The 21,858-nt window shown below is 44.3% G+C and overlaps 1 protein-coding gene across 1 annotated transcript; it reads right to left on the bottom strand.

The window, feature by feature from the left end:
• Nucleotides 1-8,871: 8,871 nt before the first annotated feature.
• LOC130479261 (uromodulin-like) lies at nt 8,872-21,858 on the bottom strand. The gene is made up of 10 exons (XM_056851634.1): nt 21,777-21,858; nt 19,132-19,530; nt 18,928-19,035; nt 18,575-18,783; nt 18,059-18,207; nt 14,893-15,138; nt 13,756-13,918; nt 13,584-13,665; nt 12,397-12,432; nt 8,872-8,942 (listed from the first exon to the last, which is right to left on the bottom strand). The coding sequence occupies exons 1-10, from the start codon at nt 21,856-21,858 to the stop codon at nt 8,872-8,874; spliced, it is 1,545 nt and encodes a 514-aa protein (XP_056707612.1).

The raw sequence follows: 21,858 nt of genomic DNA, 5'->3' as shown, positions 1-21,858 counted from the left end.
CTCTCCTTATTAAACATTCATAAATCATCTTTTCTCTTAAACATCTACCTTCCTGTTTTATCTGTTCTTTCATTATTGAAGCCATTTGATGATATAGTAGCCTCTGAATATTCTTTCCTTCATCTTTGTTTGCCTAGTTTTATATTACCCCATTTATCCATCATAATCTCAAAAGTTATATAGTCTGTTTCTCTTCATGCAGCATTATCACAGTGCACATCAACTGGCAATGTCTGGCAAAGTTGGAGGACTTATCCGATTTCTGCATTGAAACCATATACTAAGTAGTCCATCTCTTAAGATGTTTCCCACCTTGCTTTTGAATTGTTTGTAATGAATTCTTAAGGAGAAGATATTTTCAAGGATGGAGAACAGCCCTCTGGGTTGCTGGGTTCTAGTAATGGACTTGGGGATTTTCCCCACAATATTTGTGCACTGGCAACTGCTGACACCAGCCAGAATAAGACTTGAGCAAGAGGTGAGTTGTTCTGTCACCACTGTTGCCCTGCTTGAACAAACTCCTGTAGGGAAGGGATGCCTAGGAATGCACTAGGGTGCCTAGGGGTAAGAAACAGCAGACAGGGAAGACGGTTACTCACCTCATGGGCAAGATGGTCCCTCTAAACAGGCGCTCCTTTTCCATAGTTGACAATGTCAGTTTCCGCAGGTTCTCCAGGATGTTTATTCTTGGAACAGTGTCCCTGTTTGCACCACACTGAGCAGGAACATGGTGCCCTCAATTAATAGGGCTGCCAGGGACTATGTGAAGGCACAGTCATCCCACACTTGTGAAGTACACACTTCCACATCTGACATCTGGAGCTGCCTTCAGATGCATCATGCATACCTCTCACTGATGGCACACTGGTGGGAACTGACAATGTTCTGGGTGTGGAAACCAGTGTTAGGCAAAGTGAGGGCTGCCTGACTGGCTATCACCAGGCTGTGCTCCACATGTTGGACAACATCTCTGCCGTCATTGAGAAGCAGTTAACAAGGGGGATAGTCTGGGACTCGTGACTTCTGGCATCTCCTCCAGGAATGCTGGTTGCTCGCGGGTCACTTCTTGTGCAGCGTGAAGATTACCCATCAGCTGCATGAGAAGCAAGTGCTGACAGGTGTGCCAGAGCACCACCTGATCTGCAATGTCAGCACTTGCTGGAACTCCACTTATGCCATACTTGAGAGTTTGGTGGAGCAGAAGGGAGTCCTGACCGCCTTGATCTCTGAGCTCATGGTTGTGCCTTGGTCCAGAGGGTCCTCTCATGCCCTTCGATAAACATGCAGAGTGAGCATATTTTCTCCCATGCAGGCGACATTGTCAGCCCACATTGCTCATCCCTGCTCCCCTGGACAGTTGAGCTGTTGTTCATCCTCAAGGTAAACTCTTCTACCCAGTTCTGGACTATGAAGGTGAGTGAAGTGATCACGTGCTTGTGCCTGCATCTGCTCTCAGTCTATGGTGGGAAGCTGTGGTGAAATGCTCTTTACAAAATTAAAATGTCACTAGAAAGCAGGGCAGTTACTCAATTTGATTGGCAGAATCCCCCCCATTCCTAATGCCATTCTAAATCCACCTCTGTCTTAACACCTCAACTGAACCCTACTAGCCGTGTGGCATAGGTAGTGCTCACTCAGTCATCAGACGCTACAAACCAAAATTGCATGCTGAAAATAATATAGGTGCACCAAAACTGTTCATCTTGTTGGAGGTTATAGGGATAGAATCAAACATAAACCAGCAGAACTAACAGGAGCACCATAAATAATGAAGCTAATCTGCATGTGTGTAGTGATTAAGAATGGTGGACTCTCTGGAGAGCCGGGTTTGATACCCCTCTCCTACACATGAGCAGCAGACTAATCTGGTGAACTGGGTTGGTTTTCCCACTCCTACACATGAAGCCAGCTGGGTGACCTTGGGCTAGTCAGTTTTCTTAGAGCTCTCTCAGCCTCACCTACCTCACAAGGTGTCTCTTGTGGGGAAAGGAAGGGAAGGAGATTGTAAGTCGGTTTGATTCTCCTTTTTAAAAGGTAGAGAAAATTGGCATATAAAAACCCAACTCTTCTTTGCAGGGATGGGAGGTGGGAAAAAGAGAACCAGTGATGAAGGGCAGCTGCAGTACCCAAGGCTCCTCCTCTGAGGCAGTGATGGTGCGCAGACTGCTGAGAGAGGAGGATCTGGGTGCACAAAAAATCCTCTCACTTTCTGAGGCCTTCCTTGGGGAAGTGATGCTAATGTATGTTTTTCAGTGGATTGGTCTTGGTTCTGCTGGGCTTGCAAAAGTGCCCCCCCCCCCATGCTTAAGATTGCAATTCTGTGAATTGTCCTTGCGTCTGCAAAAAAAATAAAAAATACACTGCTGAGATTCTCTGGTTAGACATTGGTTTTGTTGGGCTTGCACTGCTACATTGGCCCTGAGTTTTCCTGGGTTGCAAAAGTGACCCCTTGATCTTGAAATTGTTGTGCTGGGCTTCTGTGGATTGCACTTGGTTCTCCTGGGCTTGCAAAAGTGGCCCCCTGTGCTTTAGAGTGCTCTGCTGATTATAAAAAAAAACCCTGCTGGGATTCTCTGATTTGTTGGGCTTGGAAAACTGCCCTCTCGCCATTCATTTTGTCCTTCTGGGATTCTCTGGTTTGACATTGGTTCCTGGGTTCTACTTTGGTTCCATTGGGCTTCTGTGGTTCATGGTATGGGAGGCATTGACCAGTGGTTGCTGCAGGCTAACCTCTTTGCTTTTGCGCTGGAGGGGAGAAAAATATTTCTTTCTCCCTGCTGCCATTAGAAGCAGTGGAAGATGGATGGGGTACCTTTTTTGGGGTCCCATAGAATTGGACCCCATGACCCAATCTTCTTGAAACTTGGGGGTTCTTTTGTGGTCAGGCATCAGCAGCTCTGCTGCAAATGTGTGCCCTTGAATTTAAAAAACAGCCCTCCAGACCCCTGGATATCTTCCCCATAGGCTATAATGGAGCCAAATAAATTCAGATTCCTGAATAAAACACACATCCAAATACCATACCGGCACTGGAATTCAAGGATATCGGGAATATCAATATTTTTTGCTCCAATATACCCAAACCTGAAAAATATTGATTTTTTTAATGCACACCCTTAGATTGTACAGTCTCCAAAACTTATTGAAAAGGCATTTAGATCTGAAGCTTGATTTTTTTCCTATGAGGGGAAAAATAAAGAATGGCAACTTCTGTAGAATGAAGGGAGGTATTCTCACATTGCCTTTTTAAGCTTGTTCTATTGTGCTAAAAATTGATACAAACGTTCTTGCAGGTAGTTTTATAGAGAGGGGATTTAAATATATTAAATAATTAGATTATTATTCAACTTTGTTTCTAAACAGAGAGCTCCACACTCACAAAATAAAGAAAAGAAGCTCATTTATAATGTCGCTGTTCGTGACTTATAATGTTACTTTGCAGAAATGAGAACATGTTCTGTTTGCCAAATATGTTAAGAAAATTAATGTTGGGGTAGAGATGCATATTTGACTTGAACTCCCATATTGTAACTTCTAAAGTAACTTTGCTAGAAAGCAAGATTCCAATTAAAAACTTGTAAAGCTTTTCCTGAGTTCTGAAGAGCCAACATTTTGTTTTTCCTTTCTGTTTCTGTGAAGTTTTGGAGTGGGGGAAGTGTTTTGTTTTGGAAAAAATAGTATGGACAGACTTGAAGCTAACAAGACTTTCTGACTTCACTTTCCAATCTCAACTTGTGTCAAGCACATGGTGACAACACATGCAAACCACAGTGGCATACCTTAGCAGACATGTGGATGGTGAACACTTATGAACATATAAAGGTGCACTACCCTAAATCAGGCTATTGATTGATCTGTCTCAGTACTGCCTACACTGAGTGGCAAGGGTTTTTCTGGGGTCTCAGGCACAGAAATGTTTTCCCATCGGGACAAACCACACATTATGATTTTTGACATGTTTGTTATGGTTCCCCAACCTGAACTGAAGCAGCCAGTCAAACATCACACTGCTGGGAGCTCATTTCCCTAGGGCATGGGCCCCCAGTTTGGAGCCCTAGAACCATTTCAGATGAAAATGGCACAGGAGGAAGGCTGAAGCCACTTCTCCCCCTATACTACAGTCCCAATCTGACTCAAGGTCCTGTGCAGACAGTGAATGGTTTTTTTTAGCAGTGGTATGTGTTACTGCTTCCAAGTCAGGTTGGAGAACCTGATACAACACATCAAACAATTATAAGTTGTAGTTTGGCCGTAAGATCTTTTAACTGGAAATGACAAGTCTTGATCCTGGGACCTTAGCATATAAAGCATGTGCTTACTATTACAGTACAGTCCTTCCCTTATAAGCAGTTTAGCTCACCCCAAAAAACACTTTTTCTGCAAGGTTAGTGTCTGTGCTAATCTTTCTCTTACTCTGCCCATCAACCCCTTCCCTGAAAAACAATGTTTAATAATTATATAAAGATAGCATTGTGGTGTCACAAGTGGGAACCCACAAGGACTTGCAGGAGACATCGCAACTCCCCCCTACCAGTATTTCCTTTTTCCCTTTCCTGAAAGCCCCCATAGCCTCTCCCCTTTTCCTTCTCTCCTTCTAGGGTTGCCAACTTCCAGGTGGGGTCTGGAGCTCTCCTGGAATCACAACAAATCTCCCAACTAAAGAGACCAGTTCCCCCTTAGGATTGCCAGCTCCAGGTTAGGAAATTACTGGAGATTTGGGGGTGGAACCTTGGGAGGGTGAGGTTTGGGGAGGAAAGCAACTTCAGCATGGTATAATGCCATAGACCCCACCCTCCAAAGCAGCCATTTTCTCCAGGGGAACTGTTCTCTATTATCTGGAGAGCAATTGTAATTCCAGGTGATCTCCAGACCCTACCTGGAGGTTGGCAACCCTAACTACCCTGGAGGAAATGGCTGCTTTGGAGGATGGAGTCTATGGCATTATACCCCTCTGAGGTCCCCCTCCTTAAACCCCACCCTCCCCAGCCTCTACCCTCCCCCCCCCAAATCTCTAGGAATTTCCTAACCGGGAGTTGGCAACCCTATTTCCTTCCCATGTAACAGCCAACCTACCTTTATCTGCCCCTAGAGAGCCAATGGGGTATAGTGGTTAAGAGCAGTGGACTCTAATCTGAAGAACCAGGTTGGTTTCCCCACTCCTACACATGAAGCCAGCTGGGTGACCTTGGGTTAGTCCCAACTCTCTTAGAGCTCTCTCAGCTCCACCTATCTCACAGGGTGTCTGTTGTGGGGAGAGGAAGGGAAGGAGATTGTAAGCCAGTTTGATTCTCCTTTTAAAAGGTAGAGCAAATTGACATATAAAAACCAACTCTTCATATTCTTTTAAGCTTTCCCACCCCAGCAGACTCTACTTAGGAAAACTGTGGCCCAGTTGTGGTGCCGGTACTGGACCTGGCCCACTTGCATACTAGGAAACCATCAAGGACTTGTGGGATGGCACCTCAGTTTTCCCCTGTATCCCCCTCCCCACACTATTTCCTCTTGCCACCCCATATTCTCTCCCTGTTCCCTGCCTCATTCTCTCCTCCTCAGCCATTCACAACCTACCTTTTATCTGCCTATTTTCAAGTATATTTATTAATTATTTACTTCATTTTTACCACACCTTTCTCCAGTGGGGAACAAAGCAGCTTACATTATTCTCCTCCTTTTTATCTGCACAACAACCCTGTGAGGTAGGTTAGGCTGAAAGTATGTGACTGGCCCAAAATCACCCAGTGAGCTTCCACAGCAAGATGGGTATTCGAACCTGGGTCTTCTGGACCCTACTATGAAGTTCTAACTGCTACACCACACTGGCTTTCATAAGGTGGCTGCTGTTGACAGTAGCAAGCAGCCAGGCCTAGCAGAGTCATGCAAGTCAGGTGGTATCAAGTGACCCAGAGGTTGCTTTCAGGCCTAGGGTTGCCATCCTCCAGATGGGACCTGGAGATCTCCTAGAATTACAATTGAACTCCAGACAACAATGTTCTGTCTCTCTGGATAAAATGACTGCTTTGGAGGGTTGGACCCTATGGCGTTATATTCAGCAGAGGCCTCTCCCCTCCCCAAACCCTGCCCTCCTCAGACTCCACTGCAAAATCTCCAGGAATTTCCCAATATGGAGCTGGCAAACCTAGTCAGGCCTGGCCCCAAGGTGCCCTCCCTCAAAGGCCAAAATAGGCCTGAAAGGGGCTCTGCCCTGCCCCCTTGCTTTTACTGACAGAATCAAGCCTTGAAATGCTGTGGTTGATAGCATCAGCAACTGAGGGAAGCCATTGCTTAAAGCTATAGGTACTTCTTTTATCATTTTTGGTTTTTTCAAACTGCCCAATGCATTTTGTTTAGGTTTCACACTTTTCTGCAAACCTGGGATGCTTTTCAGGTTGGTAGAAAGATCTGTCTTGTCCATGCACCGCTCCTGTCCACCAGATTTAAGTATCCAAAGGTTTGGCTGACTTTGCTATTAGAATATACAAGTGGGAACCCACAAGGGCTTTTAGAAGAAAGTTCCATTAAACACTGGATGTATAGCAAAATCACTTATTTGAGGACTGAGTTGCTGCATGAGAAGTCACTTTGTGTTTCTGAAAAAGTATGCTTTTCAGGCTTCTGTTGAGCAATCTTCCTACAGCATTATTGTTTGTAAACTGACAGCCACAGTTTCTAGACTTTCGCCTTCAGGACTGAGATTCTCTGCCAGACTCCAGATTCCTTGATCACAGTTTGATTTCCACAGTGTAACCCAAGAATCTTCTCTAAAGGAGGCCATTCACTGACTTGCATGTTAAATAAACATTCCACTTTGCTCAGCTGTGGAAAAGGCACAGATGTTCTCTCCAGTGTAGATGGGAAAAATTGGCTCAGAGCTGTAAGCATGTACAAAGCACCAGGACAGCTTGCACCCATGAGAGGTATTGATGTCTCTCCCACTGACTGGAAAGGAGTCTTGGCAGGCTGCTTCCAGATTTAGTCATATGTGACCGTTTAGAGGATTGTTACTGAATTGCCTCCAGCAAACAGCAGAGGCAGGGTAGCTATACTGAAGTTCCCATTGGGAGTTTTGCAGTTAATGTGGACTTCCACAAATAGAAATTAATATCTATTACTACCCAATTCAAGGTGCGCAACTTTATTTTCTCCCCTCCACCACTTCTTATAGGACACTTTCATTCTACACAGTTTTAGACAGAAACTCTGACACAATCAAGTGATAGTACGGCTTAGTGTTGACTCAAAGTACACCATTGCACATGAAATAGCACTGTTTGCCACTGCTTTTGCCCAGTACATAAACTAAATCATCTCATTTTCTAGAGAAGAGCCAGTATCTCCTGTGGTCACAGTTATTTGGATCAATAAACTGACCAACTTCCATAGAGCAGGGAATTGCTTGGATAGAATGTGTTGCCTACTTTTAGTGCCCGCTTAGTCAGTGACAACTATTTGAGAAGTGATTTACAAAAACGGATTCTCTAGGTACATTTTTTTTTATTTGTTTCAATAGGCAGACACTAAACTTGTTGGTCTCCAGTCAAAAATCTCAAACTTATTTTTCCCCCTTTACTGTATGCCTTTTTAAATTTCAACATGTCGGTGTAATTATGCACATGGGCATGTCTGAACGTTTGGATATATCTGAACACCTCGCATGAGCCAAACTGGTGGGTGTTCTAGCAAAGCTACTCTCAGCTGCTGTATCCATAATGAGTGTTTCTGATAAGTGATGATATTTATCCAGTGTTTACCAAATGCTGTTTAAACTAATGGAGAGCTTGGCTGAAATGTCATTGTTTGCTTTGTTTTTGGGGTTGGTTTGTTTGTTTGCAAGAAGGATATGAATGATTAATGGTGCTTATTTGGCATCTAACATGTACTGTAGACAATTATATACACATTTTCATTGCAATATCATATATAGTATAGTGGTTGGACTTGACTCTGCTGTGGAAACTCTCTGGATGACCTTTTGGCCGAGCTTACCTCACAAGATGATTACAATAATACTTAAGATGATTTGGGTCTCCATTAGGGGAAAAGCAAGGTATAAATTATTTCTTCCCCCTTCCCCTTTTGTCTTCTCAACAGTCCTCTCAGGAAGAGTAAGCTAAGGGAGAAGGTCACTTACATCACAGGGGAAATCTTTTTATTTATTGTGAATGGCTGTGAACTGTGTGAAGCTATCCAGCCTAGATTCATAGAATTGGAAGCTGTCTTCAATATTAGAAGCAGTCACATCGTAAAAACAGCTCACGTTAACCCAAGGTATCCATAGGCTTCTTTCCATTGCAGCAGTGCTGGGGTTGAGCCGGTTGCTTTTGTATTCCTTTTGCTGCCAACAAGCAGAGCAACTGTTCCTCCCACCGTAAAATAAGCACCCCTAGGAGCCAGTGTGATAGGTGAGTTGGGATGTGAACCTGCCTCACCTAGGTTTTAATCTGACACTGACTCATTACACTGCTTCTCAAGGACATTTATTTTCTGGTAGAAGGAATAAAGGAAGGAACAGTGCCAGACTCTTACACTGCTGACTCTTTTACACCTGCTGACACGAAAAGCAGTGCAAAAGAATCCTGCTCCACTCCAGCACAGTTGTGATGGAGACCAGCCCTTGTGGCCGATGGCCCATTTGCTTGATATGCAAGGATTTCCCCCATGAAACTTATCCCAATTTATTGATTTGAATAAAGATGTGAGGGGGGCACGTACCCCGCTCTGCATACACTGGAGGGACAGCGGGAGAGTGAAAGCACTAATAATCAGCTACACAGTGTGTGTCCACGTATTTTTTCTTCTTTATTTAATTGTTCTCTCTTTATTTAACTTGGTGCTCCACTTTGTTCAGCAGTGTGGAAGACCTGGGTTCATCGATCAAGCCAATGCATGGAGAGAAAAAGCCAGCACAGCAGTAACCAGCACTGTGGTCCAAACCTCCAGTGAAGCTGTGGAAGAGGAACAAGATTATTACATGGTAGGTTTGTCAATATTACAAGGCTGTCAGATTAGTTTGACAGGTGCATGATAGATCGGATAGATCTGGTAATGATGCAATCAGCCTGGAAAGTCCCTGGAGAGCTAGAGGGATCTGGCCTGATCCGGTTATGACCAGGAGGCTGATGCAATACAGGAGCCATGTCAGAATGACTAGGCATCTACTGTGATTGGTGGCTGCGTCCACCAGGTATGTATAATGGAGTGAAACTGAAGCTCTGTGTGGGATGCTATGAGCGGAGAGTGTGTAAGAAGTATCTGTATTATATCTTTGCACTGTGAAATAAACTACACTTTTCTAAGTAGCAGAGGACTTTTTGATGGTGTTATCCTGGACAGACTGCCAATCCGCTGGCTTCCGAGTCAAGGTTTGTATGTTTGAATAGGTTCGTGGAAGTGATCTGTAGGGTCTGTTTATTTTTTATGCACTCTACCATGAATAGCAGAAGCCTTGTCCTGGATACCCTAGCTATACGATAGATGTGACTTGCAGTCAAGCATACCATTGGGGGTTCACCTTACCAACTCCCTTGATACTTGGTATGGCTCCTCTAGGGAGGAGGAGCTTCTGCCTTCCCTCCCATGATATTTTATCTAGTGGAAACAGCCATGGGATGTTGTTTGCCCCTTCTTGGGATCCACATGTCCTGGGATCATGTGGTTGAGGACATGTGGAGCTTGAGAAGAGGGCAAACGGCCACCCCCCAAAGCTGTTTCTGCTGGGGAAAACTGTGGGAGAAAAGGCAGATGCCTTTCCCCTTCCTCCTCTCTCCCAACGTGGTGTAGTGGTTAAGAGCGGCGGACTCTAATCTGGAGAACTAGGTTTGTTTCCCCATTCTTCTACATGAAGCCAGCTTGGTGACCTTGGGTTAGTCACAGGTCTCTCAAAACTCTCTCAGTCCCACTTACCTTACAAGGTGCAGTAAGGTGGGGAGAGGGAGGGATTGTGATTGTAAGCTGCTTTGACTCCTTGAGATAGAAAAAAGTGGGGAATAAAAGCCAACTCTTCTTCTACAGTGCTCAGAGTCCCCCCCCCAAGTGATGCAGCCATTTGTATAGTGAGTCCCTCAATAGTATATATGACTGCAAGTCAGGTCGGGTGACCCCACCCCACCCCACCCCAAACCCACTTACCTCATACATCTACTGTTTAGCTATATATAGGCTGTATAGGTCTCTGAGGCATAGTTGAGTGTGTACAGAACACTTAGACCTTAAAGATCTCTTACATGTATCTCTGCTCCCATTAACTGTGGCTCCATCCTCTCTGTTGGCACCTCTGTGGTCCTGCAAAAGAGTCTCTAAATCTCCAAAACTGAGGGGGAAAATGTGTGTATGTGAGTGCTACAAGGAGCATGATTGGTCTTGCCTTTATGTTTCTATGATAAAGTCAAGGCCAATCACGCTCTCTATAATACTCACATATACACCTTCTCTTTCCTCAGTGAAGGAGATTTGGAGAGCCTAAGGCAGGGGTCTGCAAACTGCGGCTCCCGAGCCGCATGCGGCTCTTTGGCCCATTAAGTGCGGCTCTCCGAACTTGGTTCGGAGCCCCTGCTCTCGTACCCGCTCGCGCCGGCAGCCGGGCTGCAGAGCCGGCGCGCCTGAGAGAGAGAGAGAGAGAGCGCACTCCCCCCACCCGTGGAGAATGGCCAGGTCCCCCTTTCCCTTGCCCTCAATGATTGGAAAGTCTCCCCCCCCGCCGTGGAGAATGGCCAGGTCCCCCTTTCTCTTGCCCTCAATGGTTGGGAGGCTAAAGCCTCCCCTCCCCTCTAGCCGCGCGATTGCTGGGCGGGCGGCTCAGCGGTTCATGCCCCCCCTACCTGCCCATCAGCTGTTGGGCAGGGCGGGCTTCCTTTGGTAGACCTGGCCTCCGGGTGAGTCCCATTGGGAGGCCATGTCTACCCACTGGCTTTCTTGGCGGTAGACCTGGACTCCGAGGAGGGGGGGGGGAAGTCCCCCTTCAGAGGCCAGGTCTACCAATTGGCTTCTATGGGCCTCCGGAGGCCTGGTCTACTGCCAAGAAAGCCAGTGGGTAGACCTGACCTCCCAATGGGACTCAGCCGGAGGCCAGGTCTACCAATAGGCTTTTATGGCGGTAGACCAGGCCTCCAGAAGAGGACTCCAGACAGGGAGGGGGAAATGGCAGGGACGTACAATTTAATTTTTATTAATAAATAAGATCACTATTAAGTATGATATCAAGTTTTATTCAGTGTACCTATAGTTTAATTAAGACTTAAAACTTTAATTAAAGTTTATTAAGTTAATAAACAGTGACCTACCTATATAGTTTACGTTTTAGAAATTTGGCTCTCAAAAGAAATCTCAATCGTTGTACTGTTGATATTTGGCTCTTTTGACTAATGAGTTTGCCGACCCCTGGCCTAGGGCATTATGCCTCACTTTCTGCCTAAAATGAAGATGGTGAGAGCCAAAGTCCACCTTGTCCTGTTCATCTAGGCAAAGTAGACAGCAGTCAGGACTGTCTGTCAGTGGGATCTTTGCCTCTCACCAACAACAACATTTGAAGACTGGCTTCCATGTCACAGCCACATGAGTTCCTCAAAGGAAAAAGGCAACTGTATACAATAAAGTACAGCTATAACACTTAAGAAAAACTATTTACAAACAACTACAAAGAACATTCTTTCTGAGAAAAGACATGTAATTCTTCAGGACTTCTCATGGGTGATGCTTAAGACCCTTCCTTCTTCTCACAGCTAATAAAAGTGAAGCAGACACCCTCCTTTATATCTTGTCAGACTAAAGAAAAACCTACCTTCCCTAAGTTGACATTTAATATCTAAGGCTGAGCTAAGCCTACTTGGCTTTGTTTTTGCTTAGGTCTAAACACACTTTAGATTTAGAATGTATCTAGCAATAATATTTTTACCCTATTCATCTTCTAAAGAGTTCATGGTAGACTACATTGTTCTTCCCATCCCCATTTATATTTTAAAAGGACCATCACGTGAGATGGGTTAGGCTCAGAGAGTAGCTGGCCCAGGGTCACCTTAGAAGCTTAAGGATGAGTGCCTTTGGATATTGAACATCTCAGTTCATTAATTCGCCTTAGACTGAGTCAAAGCATCAGTTCCTCAAGACTTCTGGGAAGGGGCAGTTGGAAAGAGTTCTTCCATGTTCTCATAGCCAATGAAAGGACTATGCTGGCAGCACTGAGACTCTTAACACTAAGCTCCTTAGATTATTTCTGAACAGTCGCTCTCTCTTAGCCTTACCTACTTTGCAGAATCACTGTTGAGGATAAAATAAGGGCATGATGAACCACAGTATAATAATTAAAGTGCCATACAGTATCTATCTAATCTTACCCTGCAGTCAAAGTCAGGTTGCTAATAGTTCTACAGCATTAAGTACATGAAACCAAATTAAATCATTTACCATGAGATGAGGCGGCTCCAGCAAGACTTTCAGAACCTGTTTATTGAGGGAGAAAGAGTAACAAGACAGTTCAATGGTGTCATTTGTTTATGTCTGTATGAAGGGCCCTGGATGTAATGCACTTTCCAGCATTCATCAAATAAAATCATGCTTTTCCATTATCTTTTCTTTCTTCTATTGCTTCTGCCACCCCTTGTTATTAAATAGATTTTTCTGATACATGAAACAAAGACAGGGATGCAGCCCAACTGCAACCAAAAACATCTGATTTCACAAGCCCCACCAACGCTATATTATACACTGAGGGGGGCTGCATGCCCTGTATTCCTTCTAGAGAAAGAAAATAACCATCTCTTCCTTGGTAAGCCAATCCTTGAAGCTGCATTTGTTAAAAGAAAAGGGTGTTCCTTAAAAATACACATAAGAAGCCATCACCTATAGTCAAGCCCTGAGATAGGTGGACACCATCTACCTTTGGGTGGTGATAACAGCCTGTTTTTCCTGGCATGCTACAGTAGTCACTTATGTAAGCCCCTGTCTGAGACACAATAGCCTTGGTTTAGCTAGCACAAACAACCTGCAAATGGTCCTCAGAACTTTTGGATTAGGCTTGAAACTTCTGGATTAGCCATGAAACATCACCTGACCCTAGATGTGAGCCCCCTCATTTCCTGCTGGTGTTGATGGAGCCCCAGTGAGGTAACTGGGCTGTATGTATCAAATGAGATCCCAGCATTTGCTCCACCAGCCCATGCCATTTTGTCTACAGTGACAGGAATTTAGCAACATACAACCAACTGGAGTGTCAAAGGGACTTGGGTAAACACTCCTAGGCAAAAAGACTGATGAATCTCACAGTACATTCCTGACTCAGAAGGGTGTAACTGCTCAGGATTGCATGGCTAGACTGATCAGTCTCTCTGCCACTGAACATTTATCCAAATCCCTTCGACACATATACAGTGTACTCCTAAGGAGAGTTACTCCAGTCTAAGCCCATTCATTTCAATGGGCTTAGATTGGAGTAGCTCTCCTTAGGAATGCAGTGTGAGTTAGCTGTGTGCTTCTCAGTGCAACAACCAATGGAGTTCTCCCTTTAGGTCTCTCTTTAGGTCTCCCCTTAGAATTCAATGGAGTTCTCATTGAGAAATAACCCACAGTTGTACAGTGCCAAAAAATATTCTTACCTCTCAGGGCAATCGGTCCCAAGCGCAAAACATAATTTGGCTCATCAGCAGAAGCTCGGCGACTGTCACCTCCTGAGCAATGCTACAGAAAAAGGTTGCAATGGAACAGTGTCACTATACCTTCCCACTCACTGAGCTGCCATTTAGGCTTGAAATTATCATCTAGACTTACCGGTCTGCAGAGTTCTGTGTGAATGTCACAGAAACGAAATTGGCAGTGGAGAAAAACCTGGTTATGGTCCCCAAGAAATCCAAATCCTTGAACAGAAAACTTTGCTTGTGATGCAACTCCGTTTTCTGGCACTGAAACAGTTGAGTCCCTTGGGTTTGGACAGCTGGAAAGTCAATGCAGATTATTAGTGGACTTCTCAGTTTTTCAAAAACCAACTTCTCTGTGCCCAAGCTAGCTCTTTCTGGCAAAGTGAAACTGATGCTTAAGAAACCTTCTATTACTAAGTCTTTTCTCCTTCTTAGCCTTAACAGGTCAAATGCTTGTGCTAGTCAAACACTGCAAGAGTGCCAAAAAAGCAAGCATGCAACCACAGCAAGATTGCTTTTTTTTCCAGCCTTTGATCTATGAGCACATGTGCACTGGGAAGATGGAGGAGGGGAATAAATGGAAGGATTGTGGCAATTGGTGCATACTACCAATGCCAAGAATTAGTCACAGAGAGGAAGATAACCTGAGAAGTCTGCTCAGCTGACTAGGGACAAATCGGGTCCAAGGACTACCTGTGCCATGTGTCCCCTATGTAGCAATGGGCAATTCGCTTTTTCTTCGTTTCCCCTCTAATTTAGACAGGGATGGCAGCCAGTGTGGTCCAGTGGTTAAGAGCGGCAGACTCTAAACTGGAGAATCAGGTTCAATTCCCCACCCTCCACATGAAGCCTACTGGGTGACCTTGGGCCAGTCACAGTTCTCTCTGAACTCTTTCAGCCCACAAGGAGGCAGGCAATGGCAGACCACCTCTGAACGTCTCTTGCCTTGAAAACCCTACATCAGTCAGCTGTGACTCAACACCATCAGTCAACTGTGACTCAACAGCACACATACACAAACACACATTACAGAGAACTTGTTCAGCCCTCAGGAGAAAGGTACCACTGGAACTGAGCTAATGAGCTGATCAACAGCATTGCCAATAGCAGCTTGTTTATTCCTCTGAGCAAGCTCTGTATTCCAAAACCTGCTATGACATGGGCCTGTACCCATTCCTTTTTTTCCTTAATTGTCCTCTGGGCCTGAATCCATCTTATCCTTCCAAGTACATTGACACCTCTTCCTGACCAAGTTATTTTGTCATTTTACCTGTTCTGGATGATGAAATACTTCAGAGAACCAGTAGCGTTTTCTGTGGGTGTTGCATAACAGTTGACGAGCCGCAAAACAAACCGAGACATGTCCCCTCTTGTGATCATGACACCAACATACAGGATGGCCTTTGTCGACAACACTGCCAGGGATCCCTGATAAGGGGAGGTGTAATTCGAATCTCTGTAGAGAGCCATTTTCACTGTAAAGAATCCTGTGCCTCCCATACTGATGTTGATTGAGCTAGAGGGTGCAAATACAAGGTATAGATTTTTTTTACAGAACCCTGGTAACTTGACCTCTATTTGTCCTGTGAACACATAAAGCTGCTTTATACCAACGCATACCTGTGGCTTTTTGAGGGTCTCAGGCAAAGATACCTGTTTCTATCAATTACATTAAAAAGTTGTATTTACTTAGAAGGTGACAAGAAATTAAAATGATTTACTTTACAGCCCAACCTTATGTTTGGTGAAAAGTAAGGTCCACTGAGCTCAATATGCTTAGAACCACTGATGTAATGGCAACCACCAATCAGATAAGAGAAGTTATTTGACAGTTATTTCCATATAATCTAAAACATTATAAACTTGTAGTTAGTGGTTTGTGTTTTGCTGTGTTGAAAGACTTCTCACAACTTTTCAGCTAAATAGGGCTTCTTCTCCCATATGTTCCTACTTGGGAAATAAGATCACAGGGAGAGGCCCTCCTGACTGTCCCATCAACCAAAGATGCTCATTTGGTGGATACACAAGAGAGGGCCTTTCAGTGGCAGCCCCACGATTATAGAACAACTAGGGCTGTTGAAAAAAAAATCGGTAAAATTCAGATTCGGCAAAATTCGGCCTGTTTTGATTCGGGAAATGCCAAAGTCCAAACTCTGGATCTGTGGAATTCGGCGCCAAGTTCCGAGTTCGGGGAAAAATTCGGCCGAATAAAGCCATTAAAAACACATTCGCGCCTTTCCGCGGCTCGGGGGGGGGGCAGATGTCCCAAAATTTCAGCGTAGCTTGAGGGGACCGTTCTTGCAAGAACCCCCAAGTTTTGTAAAGATTGGGTCAGGGGGTCCTGAGATATGGGGCCCGGAAGGGATCCCCCCAAAATCACGCACAGGAATAAAGGCATTAAAAAGACATTTGCGCCTGTCCGCGGCTAGAATCGGCGAATGTGTTTTCACTAACTTTATTCCAATGGGTGATTTTGGGGAGGACCCCTTCCGGGCCCCATATCTCAGGACACCTCTCCACCTGAAATTTAAACCCATTATTGCAAGTCCTATCCTCTGCTGCCAACAGGAATAGCTCCCTGCCCTCCTGTAAGTGAGAGCCCTTCAAATACTTAAAGAGAGCAATCATGTCCCCCCTCAACCTCCTCTTCTACAGACTAAACAGTCCCAACTCCCTCAGCCTTTCCTCATAGGGCTTGGTCTCCTTTTTATGTATCTATTTTACATATTTTATTAATATTTATATTGTAAGCCACCTTGAGCTCTGTATGGAAGAAAGGCATCTAATCAATGTTATAAATAAATAAAATAAATATCCTATCCTAACAAAGATCTTGGGACCTTCTCTGGGTAAACGGGATGCTCCCCTACTGAGTCAGACCCTCTCCCAAGCATTTCATGGATTGTTAATTTGGACATCACGTGAATGCTTTGTTAAGTTGTCTTAAATGTGGTTTGGCATAAAGAACAGAGCTTCTGTATTTGATGGTGGACTTACAGTTGAAGCAAGATGTGGAGTTAATTTAACTGGTAAGCACTGGGAAATGCACAGCCTCCTTTTATGGAAATATTTTCCACTGACAAGCTGACATTCTGCTTGTCAGACTCTGAAGTTCAGTTGACCTGATTAGCACGTGAATCTCTCTCCATGAGTGCAAAATAAACTTCCCTGTATGGGAGAAAGTCATGACTGTTCCTTCTGTTTTTCTGTGGTTTTGCAGTGGGTTCTTAAACTAAGCAATTTCACTTAAAAAAAACCTGGCAAAGTGCATGTTGGGACATTGCCCAAGAAGTTGATTTTCAACTGTTAAAATATTTAATGTAGGGATAATATTCTTTTAACATTGGTGGATGCTTGTGGAAATTCATAGTGCCTGTAAGAAAAATTCAACCTTATTTGTAAGTGTTACAATCTATCTGGAAACAAAGACTGTGGCAAAACTCCTTCCCATTTTAATGATGCTGAGACACACCCAGAAGTGGCCCATTTAACAAATCTGTTCTGTAACATCAAACAAGACCCAGCTGCAGGAGAATGCCGTGAAAAGGGAGGGGGGTTTATCAATTAAATTTTCCTTCTAGTGTCAATCAAACCTGTGATTATTTGTTTCCTCTTGGGGGGGTCTAGCAGTACAAACCTAGCCCCCCACACTCCGCCAGTCAGTCCTCCATGTACATACTCGCAGCATGAAATTCCCACTCCTCAAGCAAGTGGATCTTTCATAGATAAGGCTTCCATGCTGCAAGTATGGGTAAGGAACATTAGATGATTGGGTGTAATTAGGGAAACTTGCTGAAAAAGACAATAATGCTAGGAAAATTTGAAGGCAGCAGGAAAAGAGGAAGACCCAACACGAGTTCGATTGACTAAATAAAGGCAGCCACAGCTTTCAGTTTGCAAAACCTGAGCAAATCAAAAAGGGCAAGAGTCCAGTAGCACCTTAAAGACTAAGAAAATATTTTCTGGTAGGGTATGAGCTTTCGTGAGCCACAGCTCACTTCTTCAGATACATACCCTACCAGAAAATATTTTTGTTAGTCTTTAAGGTGCTACTGGACTCTTGCCCTTTTTGACTACTGCAAACAGACTAACACGGCTACCCACTGTGAATTATCTGAGCAAATCAGTTAAGGATAGGATGTTTTGGAGGTCGTTAATTCATAGGGTTGCCTTAAGTCAGAAGCGATTAAACAGAATACATAACACACATGAATGCATTGCATTGCATTGCATCAACCAGAAACCTGGGGCACTTGGTGACCAATCAAGTTTCTATCACTGGATGTCATTTACCTACCCACATCCATCTGCCCACCCCCTTTTCTGCTTTCAGCATAATGTGTTGGAGATGAACATATAGGAACTGATCCTGTACCTGTTGTAGCAGCTCTAAACAGAAAAGTATAATTAGCTCAGAAGAATAAATAATAGCCTACGTTACAATAGGTTGGATAACTGTTGCAAGGCTGGTTTTCATATCCAGTGGGTAGGAGCACTGGAAATTAATCTTGACTTCATCTTCTCTAATGACAATCCCGTTTCCCAGATATAGTATGTTACTATATGTAACATGGGTGTCGTTTTCCTGTAGGAGGAAAAAAGTAAATCATTATTTTACTTCAATGGAGTTATGTTTAAGAGTGAGCTTTTTGTGTGCAGTTTTCCTGTTTTGTAATTTTCACAACATCCTGTCAGCCAGAGATCATGCAACGAACAGGATGAAATCATATCACTGCTTGGCCAATCTGATTTGACTAATGATGTCACCATAAAACACATTCAGAGAGAACTCAGTGTTTCCTGCCTCACTCTGAATTGGCGTCATGAAATTCCCACCTAGTCAATCAGATCATGCCTTGAAGCATTTACAAACAGAAGCAACATGTTCACCTATGGATCAGGAAAGTATTTTCTGGTGTTGCACTGGCTTTTACACTGAACAGAGAACCTACCGTTAACCATGTTCCGCATTGGCCACCTTGAGTGGGAGTTACCACTGAGACCACCGTTGTATTCCTTCGCTCTTCAAAACCACCACATCTGTCATCTTTCAAGTGCATGACCACATCCTGGAAGCCCAGTTTATTCAGGACACACTTCTCAAGTGAAACTTTAATTTCATCTGCTCCACACTCTAGTTGTGGCTCCAAGCTAGAAATATCTTAATAAGAATGATGGTGAAGGAATAGGTGGTTAGTATTTATACAGTACTTCAAAGCAGTTTGCACTTAGCATGATAGAGCAGTTAGAGTATGAGAGCAGGACTCGGGATACCCTTCAAGCACACGATCCTGAATATACATACCAGAACTATTGGAACCTTGAATGCAGCTGCAGCCCCAGACACCGTTCACCAGCCGGCATTCCTCATCAACACCACATTGGGAACATGTGCTCCCAGTGTAGTTGGGATCTGGATGATTGTATAGATAAAAGGCAGAGCATGCCATTATTTATGGGTTCCCCAGAATACTTGCAGCCTTCCCCAGAATAATTGCTGATTGCATACCTGTACAATAACTCAAGGTACATGCTGGTGTTCCTTCCAATCTGTAGACGTAATAGCCACCAGTGCATGCTTTCACCTGCACAGTGGTAGACCATATGCAGCATTTACCCTGCCAATGGGCACAGGCGACACGAGTTACAATTCCAGCATTCTGGTCAGGGTGTGATCCATCTAACCACATAGGTGCATTAGTGTTACACCTATTCATTGGCACACAAGCTTCTGGCATGCGTTCTCCTCCCTGGCCGACAAACCGATACCACCCTCTTTTATCACTGTCACAGTTGCTTCCCTGCCCGTAGGAGGTGCTTCGCCAGGGCTGATCCAGAACTGTGTAACTCGAACAAGGATCTGAGGAGATGCGAGAGCCATTTCTCCACATATGTTCTTCAGTAAAGCCTGAGGAGATGCAGAAAGCTCAGTGCTCTTGGTACGTCAAGATGCATAAAGGATTTCACAGTGCCCACCCTTTTCCAAAAATGTAGGCTCTTGCCTTAACCCACCCTGGAATGTATCAAGCTGTTTTGTAGATGGAGGACAAACACAGATGAGAGGAAGAGCATGCTTTTGCTCCCTCCCTAAAATGCAAATTGCAGACTAGTGCAACTGGCATTTGCATCAGGGCTAAGCACGGAAAGGGGGGGGATTACATTTACTTATTTAGAAATTATATGATGCCTCTCCAGAACCTGCTTGAGGCAACTCACAACAAAATAATCGAACACTAACAACAAGGCAATAAAACATTAAAACAAGTCAAGCCCATAAAACCAGGTCTGTAAAAGACTGTCAGGGCATAAAACAACATAAGAATAAACTGATCAGTCCACACAGCTAAAAATATAGATCCTCTTAATTAAAGCCTGGTAAATAGAAATGTTTTGGCCTGGGAACAAAAGGAAAGTAAGGTGGTCCAAGGTGGCATGCAAGGATTCCACTTCCCCATGCTATTTATCCTTCTGTGCTCTTTACCATTGAGATGTGTGGAATTCCGGGGGGGGGGGGGGCTGTGACACCACTTCCAGTGTTTTGCCCAGAAATTATGGCATTGCTGCTGCCATTTTTCAGGGCTCCACCCCTGGAAATCTCCCAGGAGTTGTCACCGACAGTGCGGCTCTTGGGTGCAGTGGTGGGGGGATTGCCTATCACCTGGCAACCCTAGAAAGCTCCTACGCATGCTTTTGCATGGCGGGGCAAGAGATTCAAAGTATGGGGAGGGATTCTAAGCTGGATCACCAAACACTCCAAAGCAGCGTTTGAGGGTCTCCAGTGGAAAGGGGAGGTGGCAGAGATCCCTTTAGTGGATCCAAGCTATTATTCTTTATTGAACTAAACTATTAGATTCAAGATTGTTAAAGATCTAGATGGCATGCTTAATGTGATATTGTCATAAGGGATTTAAAATTAGTAACATAAAATGGACCATTCGTAGAAAAAAGTTAGTGTGTTTTTGCTTTTTTAGCATTATAATGACACCGTGTATTTCTAATTTAATTCTAGTTCAGCACAAGGCAAACTGGGGCTTGCAAATTTCATTTTAATAATAGACAGAGATGCACGATCTCTGTCAGCTATGTTTGAGCCAGGCCATTCATCCATCTGTTTTCGTACTACTATTCTTGATCTACAGTGATTCTCCAGGATCTGAAGCAAAAAGTATTTTCTTGCACCTGCTACCCTTTAACTGCAGAACTTAAGGATTGAACCTAAGAAGAATGTCCAGAAACTTCAGCTAGTACAAGGCACTGCTCCTGATCTCCAACTTCACCATATAGCAATTTTGTTGTTGCTTCTGGAGTCAGTGGGTGGATCAGACACAGGCTCCCCACTGACAGGGGGAACCCCTCCCCCGCCCCACAAACACACACCAAGAAATATCACTGTGTTCCAGCAAAGATAGGACTCAGGAATATTTCCTGTGGGAGTTGGCTTCTGACACTCTCTTCTTCTGATTCTCACCTTTACTATGCTTCAGCAAAGTGAGTAGGAGATCAGACGCAGACTCCCAGCTGATCCCTCCCACCCATGAGCTGTTGGCTTCTGATCAGCAGAGCAACGACAGACCTGCTTGGTAGCTGTTCAAGTTGATTGCAGGAGCTGGACATATCCCTAACTGGCTCACAGTGTGACCGTGAGTATCAAACACAATATGTTCAGATTTGTCTGTGGATTGATGGTAGAGCAGCTGCTTGGCATGCAGAAGGTCCCAGGTTCTATCCCTGGCATTTCCAGTTAAAAGGATCAAGTAGCAGCTGGTGTGAAAGACCTCTGCCTGACACCTGGCCAGTCACTGCCAGTCAGAATAGACAAAACTGACCTTGGTCGACCACTGGTCTAACTTAGTATAAGGAAATTCATTTGGTCATATTCAGCTGCCTAACAGGTTTGCTGCAAAGTTTGTGCCGCGCCAGCAAGCAGACTAGATTACCAAGGGCTTATTTGAAATCTTCGTATCTGGACTGCTCAAGCTTTACAAATAAAAATGGAAAAACCACAAACGGAGAACTTGAGCATTTGTGTATTTGTTAGCTGTTGGGGGCCTATGTTCTTTGAAATACGTTACTTCTACATCATGAGAGACAACTGTTATTTTAACAGATTCATAGCAATGTAAAGCTGGTTAAAACAGAAAATTAGCTTTTTACCTGGCATCCTGGTAGTTTGCTGTGCAGAGATGCACCAGTTAAAACCAAGTAAGAGCAAGACCAGATAAAGGCTATGCTCCAT

This window comes from Euleptes europaea, chromosome 6 (assembly GCF_029931775.1).
Source record: "Euleptes europaea isolate rEulEur1 chromosome 6, rEulEur1.hap1, whole genome shotgun sequence".
In the NCBI taxonomy this organism is placed as follows: Eukaryota; Metazoa; Chordata; class Lepidosauria; order Squamata; family Sphaerodactylidae; genus Euleptes; species Euleptes europaea.
This window is presented reverse-complemented; position numbering and strand designations above follow the sequence as displayed.